The 17,545-nt window shown below is 46.6% G+C and overlaps 1 protein-coding gene across 1 annotated transcript in view; it reads left to right on the top strand.

The window, feature by feature from the left end:
- Nucleotides 1–272: 272 nt before the first annotated feature.
- EFNB2 (ephrin B2) overlaps nt 273–17,545 on the top strand; it is a 43,632-nt gene continuing 26,359 nt past the window's right edge. The window contains exon 1 of the mRNA XM_081214497.1: nt 273–525. Coding sequence (XP_081070623.1) covers nt 404–525 — 122 coding nt within the window. The 5' untranslated portion in view covers nt 273–403. The remainder of the gene's footprint in view (nt 526–17,545) is intronic.

Raw genomic sequence — 17,545 nt, 5'->3', positions numbered from 1 at the left:
CCGCGCGCTCGGGCCGCTGCCCGCCCCCCTGGATCTATAGTGCGAGGCGGCCCGCTGCCTCCGCCGAGCCGTCTCTTGGCCTTTGTGTCCCGGCCAAGCACCCTCCCTGCCGCCCCGCTCCCGGCACCCTGGAGCCGCACGGGAGCCGGCTGTCCGATCTGCGTCCGGCGCGGCGCCCCGGAGCCCCGAGTCCGCCGCGCCGCCGCGCCCCTCGCGTGCGCTCCCGCCCCGAGCTCTGAGGGCCCCGAGGGGAGCGCCACCGGCCTCGGCGCCCGCTGGAGCTGCTCGGCGCGCCCCGGAACTGCCTGCAGTCTCTCCCTCGTCTGCCCAGAGGATTGGGGCTCCCGGCCCGCACCTTGTCCCTCCGACGCCAGGAGTGCGCGGAGCTGGGAGCGGCTTGGCCATGGCCGTAAGGAGGGACTCCGTGTGGAAGTACTGCTGGGGAGTTTTGATGGTTTTATGCAGAACTGCGATTTCCAGATCGATAGTTTTAGAGCCCATCTATTGGAATTCCTCGAACTCCAAGTAAGTCGCGTCCACGACCCCCCTCGATCGCCGCGTCGCGCTCTCCCGGCGGGAGGAAGGGTCGGGCTGCGGAGCCTCGGAGCCTGTTTCTGGACCCTCGATTCCTCGCGCCCCCGGGTCCCCCACCACATTTTACTTCGTGGAGACTCCGCTCGGCCTTCCAGCCGGAGAGTCGGCCCTAAGGGGCGCTCTCCTCGTTCTCCTTCCCCCTGGGAGCTCCCCGGCTCTAAAAAAAAAAAAAAAAAAAAAAGCCCTGTTGACTCGGGTGTCGCGTCCAGGAAGGTGTCCGATGGCGAGGCCTGACCCTCACTTCCTCCAGAGGACGGGAAGCCGGGCCACCAACAGGCTGAGCGGCACGCAGGGGCTGGCGGGCTCCGGAGAGGCAGGGATGCTGCGCTCCTGAGGAGCGACGGAGCGCGGGCCGGGGGCAGTGGAGCGCACCGTGGGGAAGGGAGCCTGTGCTCCCTGGCACGCCCGGAGCTCGCGCTCCTAGGCGCCGCGCCGCCTGCCCGGGGGGTGCGCGGGGAGCTCTCCTGCTCGGGACAACTCGGGCGGCGGGCCCTTTCCTCCTCGCCCGGGAGACGGGCCGCACGTCGGCCTCTCTCTTCGCTTCTGAACCGATGGCCCCGAATTCTGTGGTCCCGACAGCTAACTTGATTTTTTAGGGACGCCGTCTGCAAAAGCTTAATTAAGGCCCTGCCCAGTCGACGCAGCTCCTGAAGCCTTCGCGCTTGGGGAGCCTGGGCGGGAATGGGGTCCTTGGATCTGACTTGCTTTTATCAAACAGTTGTGCAGCCGGGAGAAAGCCAGGCCTTGCGGAGGTTTTCAGTCCGAGCAACCAGAGTACATTTAGAATTTAGAAGAGGCGATCCATGCATAAATATATATGGCCGTGACTCGTAGTCATCTGTGCTTTCAGGGTTGCATAGTACCTCATTCTGGGGATACATTTCGAATCCTAGCCAAAAATATTTTACAGAATCATGAATTTTAACCTTGGGAAACTTGGGGAAAGTATGAAGACATTGGCTGTTCATACTTTGTCAGAAGCAAAATCAATGACCTATTTGAAGTTGAGCAAATCGGCCATGGATTTAGAAATAAAGGGATGGGGGATCGATTTAAAGATCACATCGTAATTAAATAATTACATCCACTCTTAAGAGTGGTCAGTTTCAAATTCACCAACATGTTAACCAAGAATTCCCTATTAAAGGGCGAAAGACGTCACCGCTGTAAGTGGGATGAAACAGAGATTCTTGCAGGATGCTGGTTGGCACTTCGCAACACTGCTCCTGTGTAGAAGTTACTTAATGCAGCCTCCTTCCCTGGAGCCTGATCTTGGATGGACTTCTTTTTTTCCCCTGGGTGTAAGATCATCGTAATTGCTGAGAAAGTCGCAGCAGTGACGGCTCTCGTCCACCACCGCAGCGTGAGGCGCCGGGTGGTGCGGGAAAGCGTGGGGCTGGGACCTGCGGCCCGGGAGCCGGGCCGGGAGCCGGGCCGGGAGCCGGGGGAGCCGCCGGCTTCGCTTTCTGCCTCCAGGGGTCGCTCTTTCCTGCGCGATGCTCGCCGCGCCTCTGCCCCCCCAGGCCTCCTGTTCTGCTCCGCTTGGCGCTTTTCGCTCGCTTTTCGCTCTCGTCTTCGGGAGCTGGTTTTTGGTTTGGGGTTTCCCTCCCCGCCCCCCAACAGGATTTAATTTTTACATTTCTATCTTGTTTAAAGAAATTGCCCTTAATCCCTTCAACGTTCGGCTCAGTAGACGTTAACTGGCTGGTAGGATCACAAATACCTACTTGGAAAAAAAAAAAAAAAAAAGGTAGAGCAGTCATTATTTCAGCCTAAGGTTTCGACACGAATGTCTTCTTTCCCTCGTGTGCTGGGGGAAGGGGTGACTGATATTTACTCACTAGCCTCCTGTGAGGGTCGGGCTGGTTTTCTGAGCTGCGGTCACTGATTTAGACCCTCCTGGAGGCCTGCTTTTGGAGAAGCCTCCCTCCCCGCACAGACGATGTTGCTGTTGGCGTGATTGCTCCTGCCCTCAAGCGTAGAATTTCTTTTAAAATTCGCACGTAATGGCTGGCCTAGAGGAAGGGATAATTTGTCCCCTGGAAAAGGTCTGCTTAACAAAGTTTGCAGCTCAATGCTAGCTTGAGAGATCAGAAAGATTTCTTCCTGGAGGAATGATATGAAAGAGCCTTTTCTAAGTTTGAGAATGAATTTAAAAAACAAACAAAAAAACCCGGTGCCAAGGAGTTGCTCTATTTGTTGGGGAAGTTTCATGTTTATTTACAGGGAAAAGTTTTGGTCAGTAAATGGGATGTGGCAGGAAGGTAATCAAAGGCATTGAAGTTGCACATCAGTTCCTCGGAACTGTGGAACAATTCATTTGTAATGAAGCAGCCATCAGTAATTAGATTTGTTTCATTCCGAGGTCAGCTTTTTTAGCAGGTGGTGGACAGAGGGAGCGTGCAGCAGCTGTTTGGATACAGGGTCCAGAAAATCCTTTGTAAATTCACCATCTCCATAACTACTTTAATCGCACTGTCTGCCTCTCCCACCCCCGAGAGTTTTTGCAGTAGTGGGAAGAAGTTCCAAGTACTGAAACGGTAATCACTGCACCCATAGATTCTGGAAGAGTTGTGTCAGTTGTAGCCATTCAGGTTGTGTAGTTTGTTGAGTTTTTTCTGTTTTTTTTTTTTTTTTTAACTCTGGAGAGAAAAGCAAAGCCTGGCTTAGCATTTCAGTAGAATAATTTTTTTCCAGCACGATGTTTTTGCCAAAGTAAAATGGTTGGCTCTTTTTTTAAAAAGTATTGGTATGGTATTCTAGAGTGAATTACACTGACTTTGTTGAAAATTTCAGCAGAGCATTCATTTTTTATGTCTAGGGGTGCTATTCCCTAGGCACCATATACTAGTTAACCAAGCATTTTGCTTTTCCCAGGTCATTTTCTTCTACATAATGGTGAATTCCTGGTATTGATTGCCTTGATACAAAAGAATGGCTGGATAATATCCAGATAACCTATAATACATGGGCTCCACCACAGTCAGGCTCTGAATAAATACGGACCTGTCAGAGATTGATAAAATAAACTACAATTGATAGTGCTGTTTAAACAGTCCATTCAGTACCATATATAAGCCAGCCTGCCTTCCATTGTGTCTGAAATTCTTATTTTTGTAGGTAAACAAATGCACATTCAGCACGGATTGAATAGCTCCTTGAACTGTGCTCCCCAGTTTGCGTTTGGGTTAATCTTGTCGGTTTTAATATAGAGAGGGGAAAAAGCCCAAAGCACCAAGGGGTGGAATTGTTAGTGCTTTTACATCCACATTCCTCACATTTTGTCAGGATGATAAACTGTAGGTAATGGACTGTCGCTGTTCCACGGGACGACTGAGAAGGGAGCACAAAGACGGGGCTGCCGCGAGGTCGCACAACATGTTTGGGAGCCGTCTTTTCAGATGAGAACAGAATTTATTTGGGAATCGTGTGTCCAGGGACTGTACTTTGTAACCTCAGCAATTACAGCTTGGAGCCTCAGAAACGGGAGCTGGAGGTTAAGATGATTCTGTTAAGCACTTGCTTCTAAATCTTTCACAAAGCGCAGCTCTTGACACTTGTCCCAGGATGCAAAGAAATGCAAATGACTCCAGCATTCCGAAGTGTCCCTGACTCCCAGGCTGAAGCAGGGAGACAGGTAAATTAGCTATCAAGCCCCAGACCAGTTGAGAACTGCCGATGGGCATGGTTTCTCCATACAGAGTCAGCTGGAGAGTACATGGTATGTTTAGAATGATTATCGGTAAAACCTCTTATCTAGAAATTTACAGAGAGGAATCCTCTGGTCGGTGGGTCAGCGTGATAATTACCTGCAGAGGGGCATCGCTACCTGGCCTTGCACTGAAATGCTTCAGGTAGCGCCGGGGAGGTTGAGGGTGACACCCACCATCTGGCAGCGGTTCCCAGCGAGGTCACCTAATGGGAAATGATTTGAGATCCCAGCGTGACTGCAGTGACGCGTCACAGGAATAGGAGTGGCGGGGGAAGGAAAAACAGACTGGAGACCCTCGTCAGAAAAGAAAAAAAAAATCTAAGAAGGACATTTCTTGAGCATTTCATGAAAACTTTATTCTTAAACTCTCCCACTGCAAATTAGACAAAAAGAAGGAGGGCTCTTGTAAGGAAACTAATCATTGAAATGGTACTCGGGCCCACCCAGTCTCCGCCTTCGCTGGCTGCTGAACTAAAGAGCCTGTTTTTCAGGTCATTTATCATATATCTACATAGATTTGCTTACGAGCTCGCCCTTTGTGTGGTGGGGTAGAGCCTTAAATAGGAGTGTTCAACTGTTTAAAATATTTTGGTTAAAATATGCAGAACCCATAGAACTAGAAGCTTCTAGTCGAGAATTAGTTATTTCAGGGAAGAGCTCCCCCATCCCAGTTTTTTTTTTTTTTTTTTTTTTTTTTTAGGGGAGGAATTAGAATGAGGCTGGGAGAAGGGTGGAAGAAAAGCAAAGAGGGAAGGGTCGGGTATGGGACAGGGTTCCGAACAGCTTGGAAAAACTCCTGTGGCTTCATTGTCTCTCTAAAGCCAAAGAACACAAAGACATAAGCAATTCAGCCCTTCTCCCATGATGGAAAATGTAAACCGTGGACATGGCTCTCCTGTTTGACTTGTTTAATTCTCATTTTAAATTCAGTACTATACGAGCCGTGTGAACTCTGAAGATTTCTTTAGTAATCCATTTTGTAGTTCCGAATCAAAAACAAAGTGAAAGGGTCTGACACAATTTGCTTTTATTTTTAGGCAAATCAACCCTGGTCATAGTTAATAAGGGGATTACAACCCAGACTGGGTCTTTACAGATGTAATGTAAATCAAGGGCAGAGTATAAAGAAACTGATCCCTTTTGATTGAAGTATGGTAAAAAGGCATAGAGAAACTAGCAGCGGTAATCTGATTGTATGGCAATAAAACCACCATTTTCTGTCTTTCAGATAAAAATAATGTGGTAAATCCATGCAGTTCATAAGATGTAAAGGCAGATAAAGGGTGAAGCCATGGCAACATATAGATTAGCTGGATGTCGGCAATGACATGTCTCTGAAAAGGGTGTAGAAAGGAAGGCCCTTGCTCCAGGCTGTTGGCTATTATGTGTGAGCCACACAGACTTGGAAACTCGGATTAGGAAGTATGAAAGCCCCATTTGTGGCCTGGGATGGTTGAAGCCGGGAAGAAAAGATGCTCAGTTCTTGCTCATTGGTGGCGGATAATATGGCAAAGGTAGATTCCATTGACTGCCTTTTCCAGAGATTGAGATTGGGGGCTGATTAAAACTTCAGATCACTGCAGTTAGTTCAGGCCTGCAAGGTTTTCCGTTTTAGCTCCTGGCCTAACGGTGGCGGCCGTTCTGTAGGATTAGCTGCAGTTGGCGGTGCTTGCCTTCATCTCTTTGGGCTCCAGGCAGGGACCTGCTGGGGAGGAACAGAGCCCAGAGGGGCTAGGTAGGCCCAGAGGGATCCGAAAAGAATACACAGACCTTTTGATTTCAGCCATCTTTCAGCCCCGGAGAAGCCGAGGTAAACATGATACACTGTCCCCCTCCCTCTTCCAGAGAGCTCTCCTCTGAGTTCTGTCTCTCCCACCCTGGAAAAAAACATATAATAAAACAAATAACGGGGGAATTGAGTTTTCATTCCAGTCGGTAGTAATCCAATATGCGCAAACCAACGGGCCCTTTGGAGATGGCGTTTCACTCCTGTGAGTTGAGCTGAATGGGACGGGCCCTCTTCGTGTAAACGATAGGATTATAAAAGTGTAAGTGCTGCCAGCCTGAAAGTTAAAAACAGCAGAAGCTCGCCAGGCTGTTGAATCTTATTGCCCTCTGTCCTGAACAACTTTGTAAATAAGCTGGGCTTTTGTTTTGGCCGTCCACACTTTCCATTTTAGTCGTTACCCAAAATCAGCCATTGAAGCTGTGATTGGCGGGCAGAGTGGCATCGCAGTTGCGTCAAGCCGGAAAGGAGATCTGTGCTTTATGGCCCCCTATTTGGGGCCTTAGAAAAGTCCCAGCATTTCTTTAGGAAAGTCTGAACTCTTAAGACGCTGACAATACTGAAAGCTTACAAACACCCCAAGTGTCTGTCTTGCTGGCGTGGATGGAGGGGATTCAGGGCTGGTCTCTGAACAGCAACATGGGGACTCTCTAGAGGAACACATTCTATGTCTGAAGATCTTCACTAAATCCTAAATATTCTATTTCAGACCCATTTCGTGGATCTTGTTGCTAATTCTCAGAGAGCTGACTCAACTGTTTGGAGCTATGAATTTATTGCATTTGTTGCCTGTTTTTCTGGTGATTACTGTGTCGCTTTCACCATTTAAAAACATTTAAAACATTGCACAGAGACCTGCCCTACCCAGTGCCAGCTACTTTACCTTCCTTTCTAATTTAATTCAGAAAACGTATCAAAAGATGCAGTGCATTTGTCCAGATTCATCAAAGAGAACGGACACTCCCTAATTTACAAGCTGGTCACATCCCAGCACCTTGCATTCTACATCTGACAATGATTGCTAATGGTCCATTCAGCCAGAGTATTTGCTTGTTAGCAGGGAACAGAGCATGATAAATGTCCAGCAAGCTTGCGGCCTCCTTCCGCCTTTCAGATGCAGACTGGTGCATATTTATGGTAGGCAAAGGACAAAAGGAGGGGCTGAATTGCCCTGGCCTCCAGCTTTCTATGAGGAACGGGGTTAAAGTGATTAAAGAAATGATATAGGAAAGTCGTGCCACTTGTTTACAAACCAGCATCCAACACATAGCTTTGCGTTCTACCTGCAAGAGCCTCTTGCAGGAGCATGAGGGATAAGGATGGTTGGATCCAGCGACCCAGTGAGAAGAGTAGGTGATAAATTATGAAATGTTTTCCGTGCACACGGAATGCCAGGTGCACCAATTTCTGTGGCTCCTGCAGAGAATCAGCAGAGGCTGTTTATTTCCCTTTTCATGTATAGATGTCAAATATGTAATTCTAGTCCAAAGCGTTTTGTGGCTTTGGACACAGACATGCTGTTTTCAAATAAAAAACCATAGTAGGAGAAAAAGCGCCGTTGAAGGGAAACAAGTTGTTTCTGCTTTTAGTAATCCTGCACACAAAACATGAAGAAAAAATTGGCAGTAGTGAAGTGTTAATAGTTTGCTGTTTCCATTCTCGAGAGCTCGGGTAGGTAAGTGTTCTAACTCCTCAGGGGTGGGCAGGCATTCAGAAGGCTATGCATGAACTGTGCTTTGAAAACTTCCTTTTCTTCATGTTTTCTATATGGAACTCTGAAACAATCCAGTTCATTTTCTCAATTCACGTTTGGTTGCATCCCATTTTAATTACAGTCCTTGGATCCTTCTACCAGTACTTGCTAGTTAAGCCTCTCTTGCCTCTGAGGCATTACTCTGTGCTTTTCACCTACTGATGACTCCCGTATTCCGCCAGAGTAGTGATGAGTGCTACCCACATACCCCTGTACACATCAGAAGCTCTGACCTGCAGAGCCAGTGTCTGAAATGCCACCTTCCAGCCTCTCGTGTTCCAGCTGAGGAACCCGAGGTCCAGCGTGACACCACCACCTGCTGAAATGCTTCTGAATCTCGGTCCTGGCTCTTTCCCCCTGTTCAGGTGGCTCACTGTGGTCTGAAACATTTGTCCTGAATGAGAACTGTCTGATGAGTGAGTGGGGCTGAGCCGGTTACGTTCAAGTCCCGCTCAGAAGGCATCTACCTGCAGAAGAAGTTAGAAAATGCCAGTTTTCACTTAGCTTACCAGAACTATATCTGGGGTACATTTTAGATAAAAACAGGCACTCCTAAGCCCTGCATCCCCCTTTGTCTATGGGAAAATGGATCTCCATGAGAAGGGACTGTCCTTAAAGTTCACGATTTCCCTGAAATGACTGCTCTCTCTTTATGGTGTAGATCAAACATAACTTCTTTAAGTCTTTTCTCTGTAATCCCACAGCACTTTAGTTAAATACCGAGGGCACTGCAGGAACATAGTACGTGGCGCTGTCATGATTCATATGCAAGTCTTAATCCCCTTCAGCACCCTGCCTATCCCTAAGAGGCAGGCACCAGAATGCTTTCGTGTCATCAGTCTCTGCCGGTGAGCACTGACATCCAATGAGTATTAGTCGGAAGAGCAGACACAGCCCAGATGTCTGTTTCTGGCCGCTCCCATTAACAAATCACCTGCTACTGGAGATCTACCTCCAGCCCCGCGGCTCTAGAACTTTAGGGCATCAGAATCACTTGTTAAAACAGGCTTGCCGCCCGCCCCCAGAGATCCAGATTCCTGAGGTCTGGGTGGGACTTGAAATTCACATTTCTAACAGGATCTCAGCTGATGCTGCTCTGAGACCACACCTTGAGAACTGTTGCCCTGGATGGAATTTGGGGGGGGGGGACAACTTTTTGGGGGGAACAACTCAAGATTAGATCATCATCCTCTTAAAGGCTGTTGTGGATCCCTGAAGAAATCCATGGCCCTTGCCTCCCTACTCTCGGCCTCCGTTCTTGCTTGGTTGATTGTTGACGGTAGATAATTCGTTGATTTGTTGGACAAGCATTTATGAACTGTGAGGTCTGTTACACTAAGCTCTGAGAATACAGTGAAGAGCAATCTCTACCCTCAAGAGACTTAAATCCTAAGGACGTAGGGGGACTCCCTGGTGCAAGAAACACGTTCTGTGCCGTGGTGCGTGGCAAGTGTGGCCGTGAAAACAGAGGAAGGAGGGGGATGGAGTTCCTCCCCGGGGAGGGGAAACTGAGGCAGGAGAGACAGCGGTCCAGGGAGAGCTCTGAAACAAAAACCACAGCAAGCAAGTCAAAGAAACACATTTCAGGTAAGGGAGCCGAGTATCTGCACTGTACTTCTGTAATCATCTACATTATTTCCTACATCTGAGCAGAGCTCAAAGACAGATCCCCACAAATGAACCAATAGACCCTGTGGGAGAGCTACCCCAGCGATCTCAGCCGCCTTATCCTCATGAGAATTAGCAGTACCTTTTGGTTTTCAGAAGGCCTGTGCTGATAATGGAAAAGGTCAGGCAGTTCAGTTGAGCAAAGCGAGCCGGGCCAGTGCTATTTTAGTTTAGTGAAGAGGGCTGCCTTGGAATCTGGCTGTATGAGCCTCCTCCCAGGTTTGTCATTGTTTTAGCTGTGTAACTTTGGGAGCAGAATCCTCCGTGTCTCTCACTTGTCCCGTCTCTAAAATGGGGACAGTAATCTAACAGGACTGAAGAAAAGCAATAAAACTGTGGTCAGGATTTAAAGACCTTAGCTCTGGACTTAGCACAGAGAACCAATAAATGTCAACTCATGCTGTTGAAAGTTAATTGAGCATCTACTGTGTGCCTGTCTCTGGCTCAGTTTGCCTTCTACATACAAATGCAGAATAAATAAAATGCTAGAAAAGATTATGCCATGGCGCCTGCACCTTTTCAAGCCCCTGATGTTATATGGTACCTTGTTTAGCTGCCAGACTTCCACTCATTCTTGCAGACCTCTCTGCTACAAGAGGCACCTTTTTATTTCCCTTCAGCTGCCAAGTTAGATGCTCTCTCCTCTGCTTCCTACCCTGATGCTTTGTTGTAACGTTTGTAACCCTCAATTCATTCAGCTTCTCCACTGTGGATGGGGGAGGGCCTGGGCTGAATCCCCTTTATGTGCAGGGTACAGTAAGGGATTGGGTTGTTCAATGAATACACGAAGGCAACCCATAGGGATAAGCAGTGTAGCCTTTTTGCATTAATGTACATGCTGTTTCTTATTAAGAAACCTCCTCACCTGGTGGACACAGTTTGTTTCATTTAATAACGGTGGTATAGAGCACGTACTAGGGACCAGTGGCTGTTCCAGCTGCTCCACAAATACTGACTCATTAAACCTTCATCATAACCATCTGAGGGAGATACTTTCATGATCCCCAATGGGGAAACCAAGGCAGAGACTGGTTCATTATCTCGCCCAGAGTCATATAGCTAATAACTGGGTACCATCTGTATTTGAACCTGAGTATGCTGTTTCCGGGGTCCTTCCTCGAAATTCTCCAGCTCTCTTTCTTAGGCTGTTACATGGAGTGATTAGAAATCACATAATTAAATGAAGCCTGTATTTGCTCAAAGCAGTCCATATGAGGTGGATTAAAAGAAGGTTCTGCATATAATTCTTCCCTGTCCACCTTGATTTATAACCTTTCCTATGATGGGCATGCGATTCTAAATGGATCCTTTGAATCTTTGATAGCGAGGTTCTACCCGGTGGAAACTAGATAGTTATGAAAGTCTATCATATTAATGCATTTATTGCATGCTATTCCTTTGACTCTTAACATTTTCCTTTTAAAAATGGGAACATCTGATTGTTTCTTTGCTGGCAGAAGACAAGGTCAGGTTTCAGAGGAGAGTTCCATGAGGTTCGATGCCACGCGTGTGTCACGCTAAGGAGATAGTATGACATCTTTTTTACAGTCCAGTCAATTAAATGCCATTTTATTTTGGATTTGGGGATCGGTGCCAGCTTCCAGCTTGTCAGAGCTGAGAAGACTCAAATCAAGTCCAGGCCTATTTCTACAGCAAACTGGGCTTCTGGCTCCCTGCCTGTGGATTCACTCAGTGTAGCCCATCTGGCTTTTGATGCTCTGTGAGCTTGGAGCAGTTTGTTTCAGGAAGCAGGGCGGGAGGATCGGTGGGCCTGGGGTGCTCTTGACTCCTGAGCAGCCTCTGGTTGCATCTCCCCAGGGCTTAGGGTCTGCTCACCTGCAGCCCTCAGGGGTCTCACACCACCGGGTCCTCCTTCCTTTCAGAGCTCAGGGCCTCAGGCATCCTCTCACCCCGTCATGGTCCAGTTCCCCCTCCCTGAGTTCAGTAGCAGCCTGAATAACTCAGGGTGTGTAACGTTGTGGGTTTTTTTTGGTCAAGCTCATTCCAGGCTGCTTGGGGCGACTGAGCAGGAAATGTATTGTCCCCAAAGTTACAGTGGCACACCATTCACATTTTTTTTTTCTGCTTTATGCAGTTTGGGGGTGATCTGTGTAGGAGTCAGTGTCCCAGTCCCGGGTTTCCTCCTTTTTGACGTTCACGGCGCAGACCTGACTTGTGGAGCTGCCTTCTTTCTCTTCTGTCTCCTGCCCCTGCTCTCTGGGCTGTGGCAGAGCCAGGAGAGGTCCAGGGGGACGGCTGCTGTCACCCGCCCACGACAGACGCGTCCCTGACCCTCTCTGGAGCCAGGAAGAAGGAAGTGTCTAGAAGGCGGCCGTGTAGGTCGCTGTGAGGGGCTAGCGCACAGCCGCATAAATTGTGTTGGTAGATTATGTTTGCCTGGCAAGGGGGATCTCTGCTTATACCAAGAGAGAACTAGTCTTGTCTCTTTTTTAAACCTTACTTATGAAAGTGCTCCTTCTATGATTACACAAACACCCATTTGACGCAAGGCACTGGGGTGGGGTTCCCGGGGTCCAGTGGGGACCACGACAGCCTCAGTCCTGGGGTCACACTCCAGCCTGGAGAGCGGGCATCACATCCCCTTGGTGTGTACTTTCTTTCAGGGCTGTTTTCCCCACCAAAAGGAGAGGTGTCATTCACCCATAAAACATGGGTGAATGGTCTCTCTAAATAGGCAAGATTCTTTGAAGTTAAAAGAAAAAAAAAAGTGTTGATGGAAATGAAAGGGATGAGCAGCGTTGATGGAAGAGATGCTCCTGAGCGCTCGATTGTCATACCACGCCAAGATCTGAAGTCTATCTCTTCAGGTTCTTAAAATGCCAGTCCGTTTCTTTCTGTATGACGTCCACATGCTTTTCTTCCCTGCGGTGCTCGCACTCAGGTAGATGAGCACAGGAGTGTCCACACTTAGGTCTAAAACAGCAGAGAACCAGCTCTTTCTATAGGAAAGCCAGTTTTCTTTCTGGGGCCTCACCTATGAATAATGAGAGTTCCACCTTCCTTTGTAGACTCTTGCTAAGAGCATGGTTTGGAACAAGACAGTACAGGTGCAAACAAATTACACTTGGGAAAGAAGCTTGCACCGTCTCTTGCCTCCGAGGGTTATGAAATCCCCGTTTGGATGATGGGGCTGCATGGTCAGGCCAGCATGACAAAGGTTGGCCTCCGGGATTCACTCCCCAGCCACTTTCCCACTGCATATCTCAGCATCCCAGCCCTCCTTTTCCAGCCACCCCCCGCCCTCCCCACCAACTTTTGCCTCAGCTAGCTACGACATTCATGGCATGATTTTTTTTTTTTCAAAGTTTTGAGGGAGGAGATGTTTGGATCACTTTCATAAATAAAGACCTTGATTTTTTGTTTTGTTTTGTTTTGAGTTAGGTGCTTGATTTTTGTTTTTAATTCCATGCCAGAGATTAACTAGTCTCTGTGAACCTGGGAAAAGAAAAGCATGATCTCTGCCCATCACATGCTTAAAGTCTGCCTTACTAATGAAGATATCTATTCCAACGTCAGCTCGTTACAGTCGATCCTTCTGTGAATTGGAGGGTTTTGTTACAGTGGAAATTATGGTACGGATAAAAAATTAAATACATACTTGTGTTATTTTCCTGAACGAAAATTTGAATGGTGAGCATCTTATTTATCTTTGAGCATTGGAAAATGAAATTTACTTTCGCCCCCAGTGTTTTGAGCATCATATCGCAAATAACAAACAAGATTAACATCACAAGGGGTCAGCTTCCATTCCATTGTGCAGCATCGTGAGCTGTGAAATTTGATATTATTTTGACTTGTATGGTCATTGTAGAATGACACAGGGAAATGGATTAAATTGAAATAGAAGGATACACCGCAGTGCACACAGACTACCCAGTGCAGGTGGAGGTCTTTGGGCCAAGAATGGGACCCCTGAGTGCTGTCCCTGCAGATCAGAATTTTATAAATAAAACTTTCCTTCATACTGCACTTTAGGGTTCTTTCGAGTGTCTGCATAGATGAAGAGGCCACCTCCCCGGGAAGAGTTGCAAAACCGGATCAGGGAGCTAGAGGCTCACAACACCTGTGGATTTCAGTGCTTCTCAGCTTTCCTTGCCTTGAAAAGATGCTGCTTTTGTCCTCAGTGTGAAGTTTGAAATGCACCCTGCCCCCCACCCTCAGCTCTCAGATTTGGAACCCTGTAATGGTCTGAATTGTAGAGCCTGCTTTTAGGCACCTCTTCTTTTCCTTGAATACATCAGTTTCATGTTGCAGATGATATTTGTTTTTAGAAAAGTGTGAAAGAAGGGGCACCTGTGAAAATAGACAATTGTCCCAGCACCCATACAGCAGAAAATGCCAATGAAAGCCTCCAATTACTACCTTATTTCTTGGAGCTTTAAAGCCACTGAGAAGATAGTGGTGCATTTACTTGAAGTTTTAAGGTAATTACTTGTTCCTCCAAGCGTGGTGTCTGGTAACCTAATTCTGTATCAGCCTGACACCCTATAGTGACACCCCACTATCTGTCTGGTTTCAGAATAAGTTTGGGCAGAAACTTGTTCTGATATGAAAGTGCAAAAGGGGGCAGTAAAGTGCTATCCACAAAAACAGAAAAATTGTTTCCCCCAGTATTTCTTATGGTCGATATTACCTGAGTCTTTCTTGGGCCCCAGTTTTATTCATTTATGACAAACTCCTCTGTTTGGGGCATTTGGAGTTGATCTTATTAAGCCATGGCAGCAATCTAACATAAAACGGAAGTAAGGCAAGCCCAGATATCCTGCCTGTTGATGAAATATGCCATCAAATTCACATACTCGTGAATTTAAGTCATTTTTTTTTTTCTGGGGGATTTATGTTCCCAAGTGTACAGAGCATTTCTGAAAGGAATGTCGGGCTTCTGTGTTAATGCTGTGTTAGCTCCACTTAGAGCTGGAAGGCCCCGAGTGCGTGGGGAGGTTATGGGCTCAAGGCTTTGGGCTCATCCCTAGCGGCGAGCATCTTTTGTCAGGAAGGAGCGGGGAAGATGAGCCTCGGTGACAGCAAAGCAGCAGTGGCTTGTCCTCATCAGACGAACCAGTTTACAAACTGACTGCTCTTCCTCCACAGCCTGTGACATTTCATTAAAACTAAAAGCATTTTCTGGGAAAATTGCATGTTTTCCAAAATGTGGTAAACTCGAAGTGTACTTAATACACAACTCTGGTTTGAGAATAAACGTATTCTGTGGTATGATTTGGGGTGTGCCAACTGCTAGGGTAATAAACTTGTTCCTAAAGCTGGGATTCAGTGTCGCTGAAATGTTAGCCAACTCCCAGATCTGTGCAGTTGAATGATTAAGCATAAACTGTACCCCACATTTTTCATCTATTTGAATAAACTAGTTGTGTGTTACTACAGCTTTTGTAGACTCAAGAATTGATTGTTAAATAGACCACAATTCAGAGAAGAAGAATTTTATTTAGTTGCATTCTCAGAAAATACGTCACAAAACAGTTAAAAAAGTCTACAGGCCTTGAATATTCTGTTTAAACCAGAGTGACGAAAGATTGCTCAAGAGCACGATGGTTTGTTCTTTGAAACTGTACATTGAAACGGAATGTTCCAGTCTGATCGCAAAAGCATTTGATGTTTATTGCAGAAAATTATGAAAAATACAGAAAGCTAAAAATTACCCCAAGTCCACCATCCAGTAGCCCAAAGCAGACGCAGATAAAGGCCCTGTGTTTGACCAAATCTGTGTCTGTATCGCCAGCAAAATGAGCAGAAGAACACACCACCTACTGTGTATGTGTGTATATTTTCAACTGAACTTAGCCATTTACTTAAAATAATCATGTACTCTAATGATGTAGTTTTGAAACGAAAGGAAAAATCAGTTCTCCATGGAAAAGTAAAGTCTGTTCACTCAGACATTGAATCTTCTTTTGCTTAGCAGAGGGAGAAGAGTCATCATCTGTAGGTCTCTTTCCCCCTACTTTGCACATTGGCAGGATTTGCATTGGTCCTGTTACGTGAGTAAGATGGTCCTGTTTCTCAGGCGGATGATAACTGCCATAAGTATGCAGAAAGATAAGACATTTAAATAGATGTTACAGTTGTACGTGTACAACGGTACACAGAAATGGCTCTGGATCTGAGCTGACACTCTTTAAATGAGAAGCACTGTGATCCTGTCTGTCTGGAGGGGGTTTACGTGACCCAGTTATTTGTTTGGACAGAGAAAGTGGTCATTCCTGTCTACATCCTTTCATTCTGATCTCTTTCATTCTGTGCCAGTTGGATATTTTTGCATTTGGCTACAATATATTGATTTGCCCTTGTTTATATGGTAGTTTGGCATAGCCTTCCATTATATATCGCCACGTAGTATTTCCCTCAGGAGAACAAGGCCTTCTTACTTCAAATCTCCTTTCACAGACTCTTTCAGCATCAAGGGACCATAGTGATTTGGCTGTTCTTCTAGGTTCACCTACATGTTTTTGGCAACCTTGAAGACAAGTGTAAGAACTCATTGCACGTTTGTCCTGAGGTGCATGTGTTATGATCAGGTGCAGATGCAGCAGCGGGAAGGGGAAAAAAGAGAAGCAGGGAAAACGGGGCATCCATGGGGGGATGGGGAGAGCAGCTGTGGCTCCACTACCCAGCGGGCCCCGAGCATCTCAGCTCCCTGCTCCCGTGGATCTTGCTGTTCCATCGGGCCAGGTTCAGAAGTCAATCAAGCAACCATTGTCCCCATCTGATTTACCCTGTGACACCTGGGGATGCGATGCTGGTTGACAGAAGGGTCCAGACTTGAGATCAAAACATGTGATGTTCTGATCAGTCAGACAGCTGTGTGTCGTGACCCCTGAACTCTTAAGTGGCAGGTTTGGGCTTTAAATGCATATTATGCTAGTTTTTTAAACGAGCATGTGTTCCTAGAGTGGGTTAAAACATTAAAGAATATTGTGTCGCCAGGGAACTCTAGTCAATATCCTGTGATAAACCAAAATGGAAAAGAATCTGGAAAAGAATTTGTATGTATGTATAACTGGATCACTTTGCTGTACAGCAGAAATGAACACATGGTAAATCAACTCCAACAAAGTAGATTTAAAAAAAAGAATGTTGTGTCACATATGGCTGTATTATTTCAGAAGTTCCTACAATGATGAATATGAAGTATAAATGTCTGATTGAGACTATTAGAGATCTAATTTAGATTATTAAAGTTTAAAGTCTAATGTGTGTTATTAGATCGATTCCCTGTGGAAGTATTAGAATCTAGTTTGGTGAATAACTTTTAAAACCTTGGATTCAGGTTGATAGGTAATCGGAAGGTAAAAACAGATTCTAATATCAAATCATTTCATTTCAGGGACTTCCCTGGCGATCCAGTGGTTAGGACTCTGAGCTTCCACTGCAGAGGGCGTGCAGGTTCAATCCCTGGTCGGGGAACTAAGATCCTGCCTGCCACATGGTGTGGCCAGAAAAACCCACAAAAAACAAAAAACAATCACTTCATTTCGGGCAGGGAAACTTTGGAAACCCTACTCAGAGTTTCCATTTTATTCCATGTTATACTGTCTCTGGATTTAGTTCAGAGTCATCACGTCTTATTGTCTTGCTTGGGAATGATTCACTGGAAAAAACCATAGGAGTTGCCTATTTCTGCTCAGCACACCCCACTGCTGTGGCATCCCAGGGAAACCCTCCAGGGAGAGACACAAAACGACAGCACCAATGCCCAGGAAGCAGTCCTGACCCCAGACTCTCTTGATGGGGAGGAAGATGCAGCTTCCCCATCCCAGGAGCACAGCAGGGTGACTTGCTCAGACTTTGAGTACGTGGCCCAGAAAGAGATCTGGCCTCCTGTGTTCGCTCTCCTGTATAAGACAGAAGCACTGTGAGTCTCCTTTGTTTTTTGTTTTGAATTAAAAACCAGCAGATACTATTAAAGAAGACTTCTGACCACTTTTTTGTTTTTTGGATATGGTTTAACAGAAACAACCTCACCTCTGTGGTATGGGTTACAAACATGGGGATT

The sequence above is a fragment of the Mesoplodon bidens genome (genome assembly GCF_964165515.1).
Source record: "Mesoplodon bidens genome assembly, chromosome: 17".
NCBI lineage: Eukaryota > Metazoa > Chordata > Mammalia > Artiodactyla > Ziphiidae > Mesoplodon > Mesoplodon bidens.
Note: the sequence above shows the minus strand (reverse complement) of the source record. Positions and strands in the feature narration are given on the sequence as shown.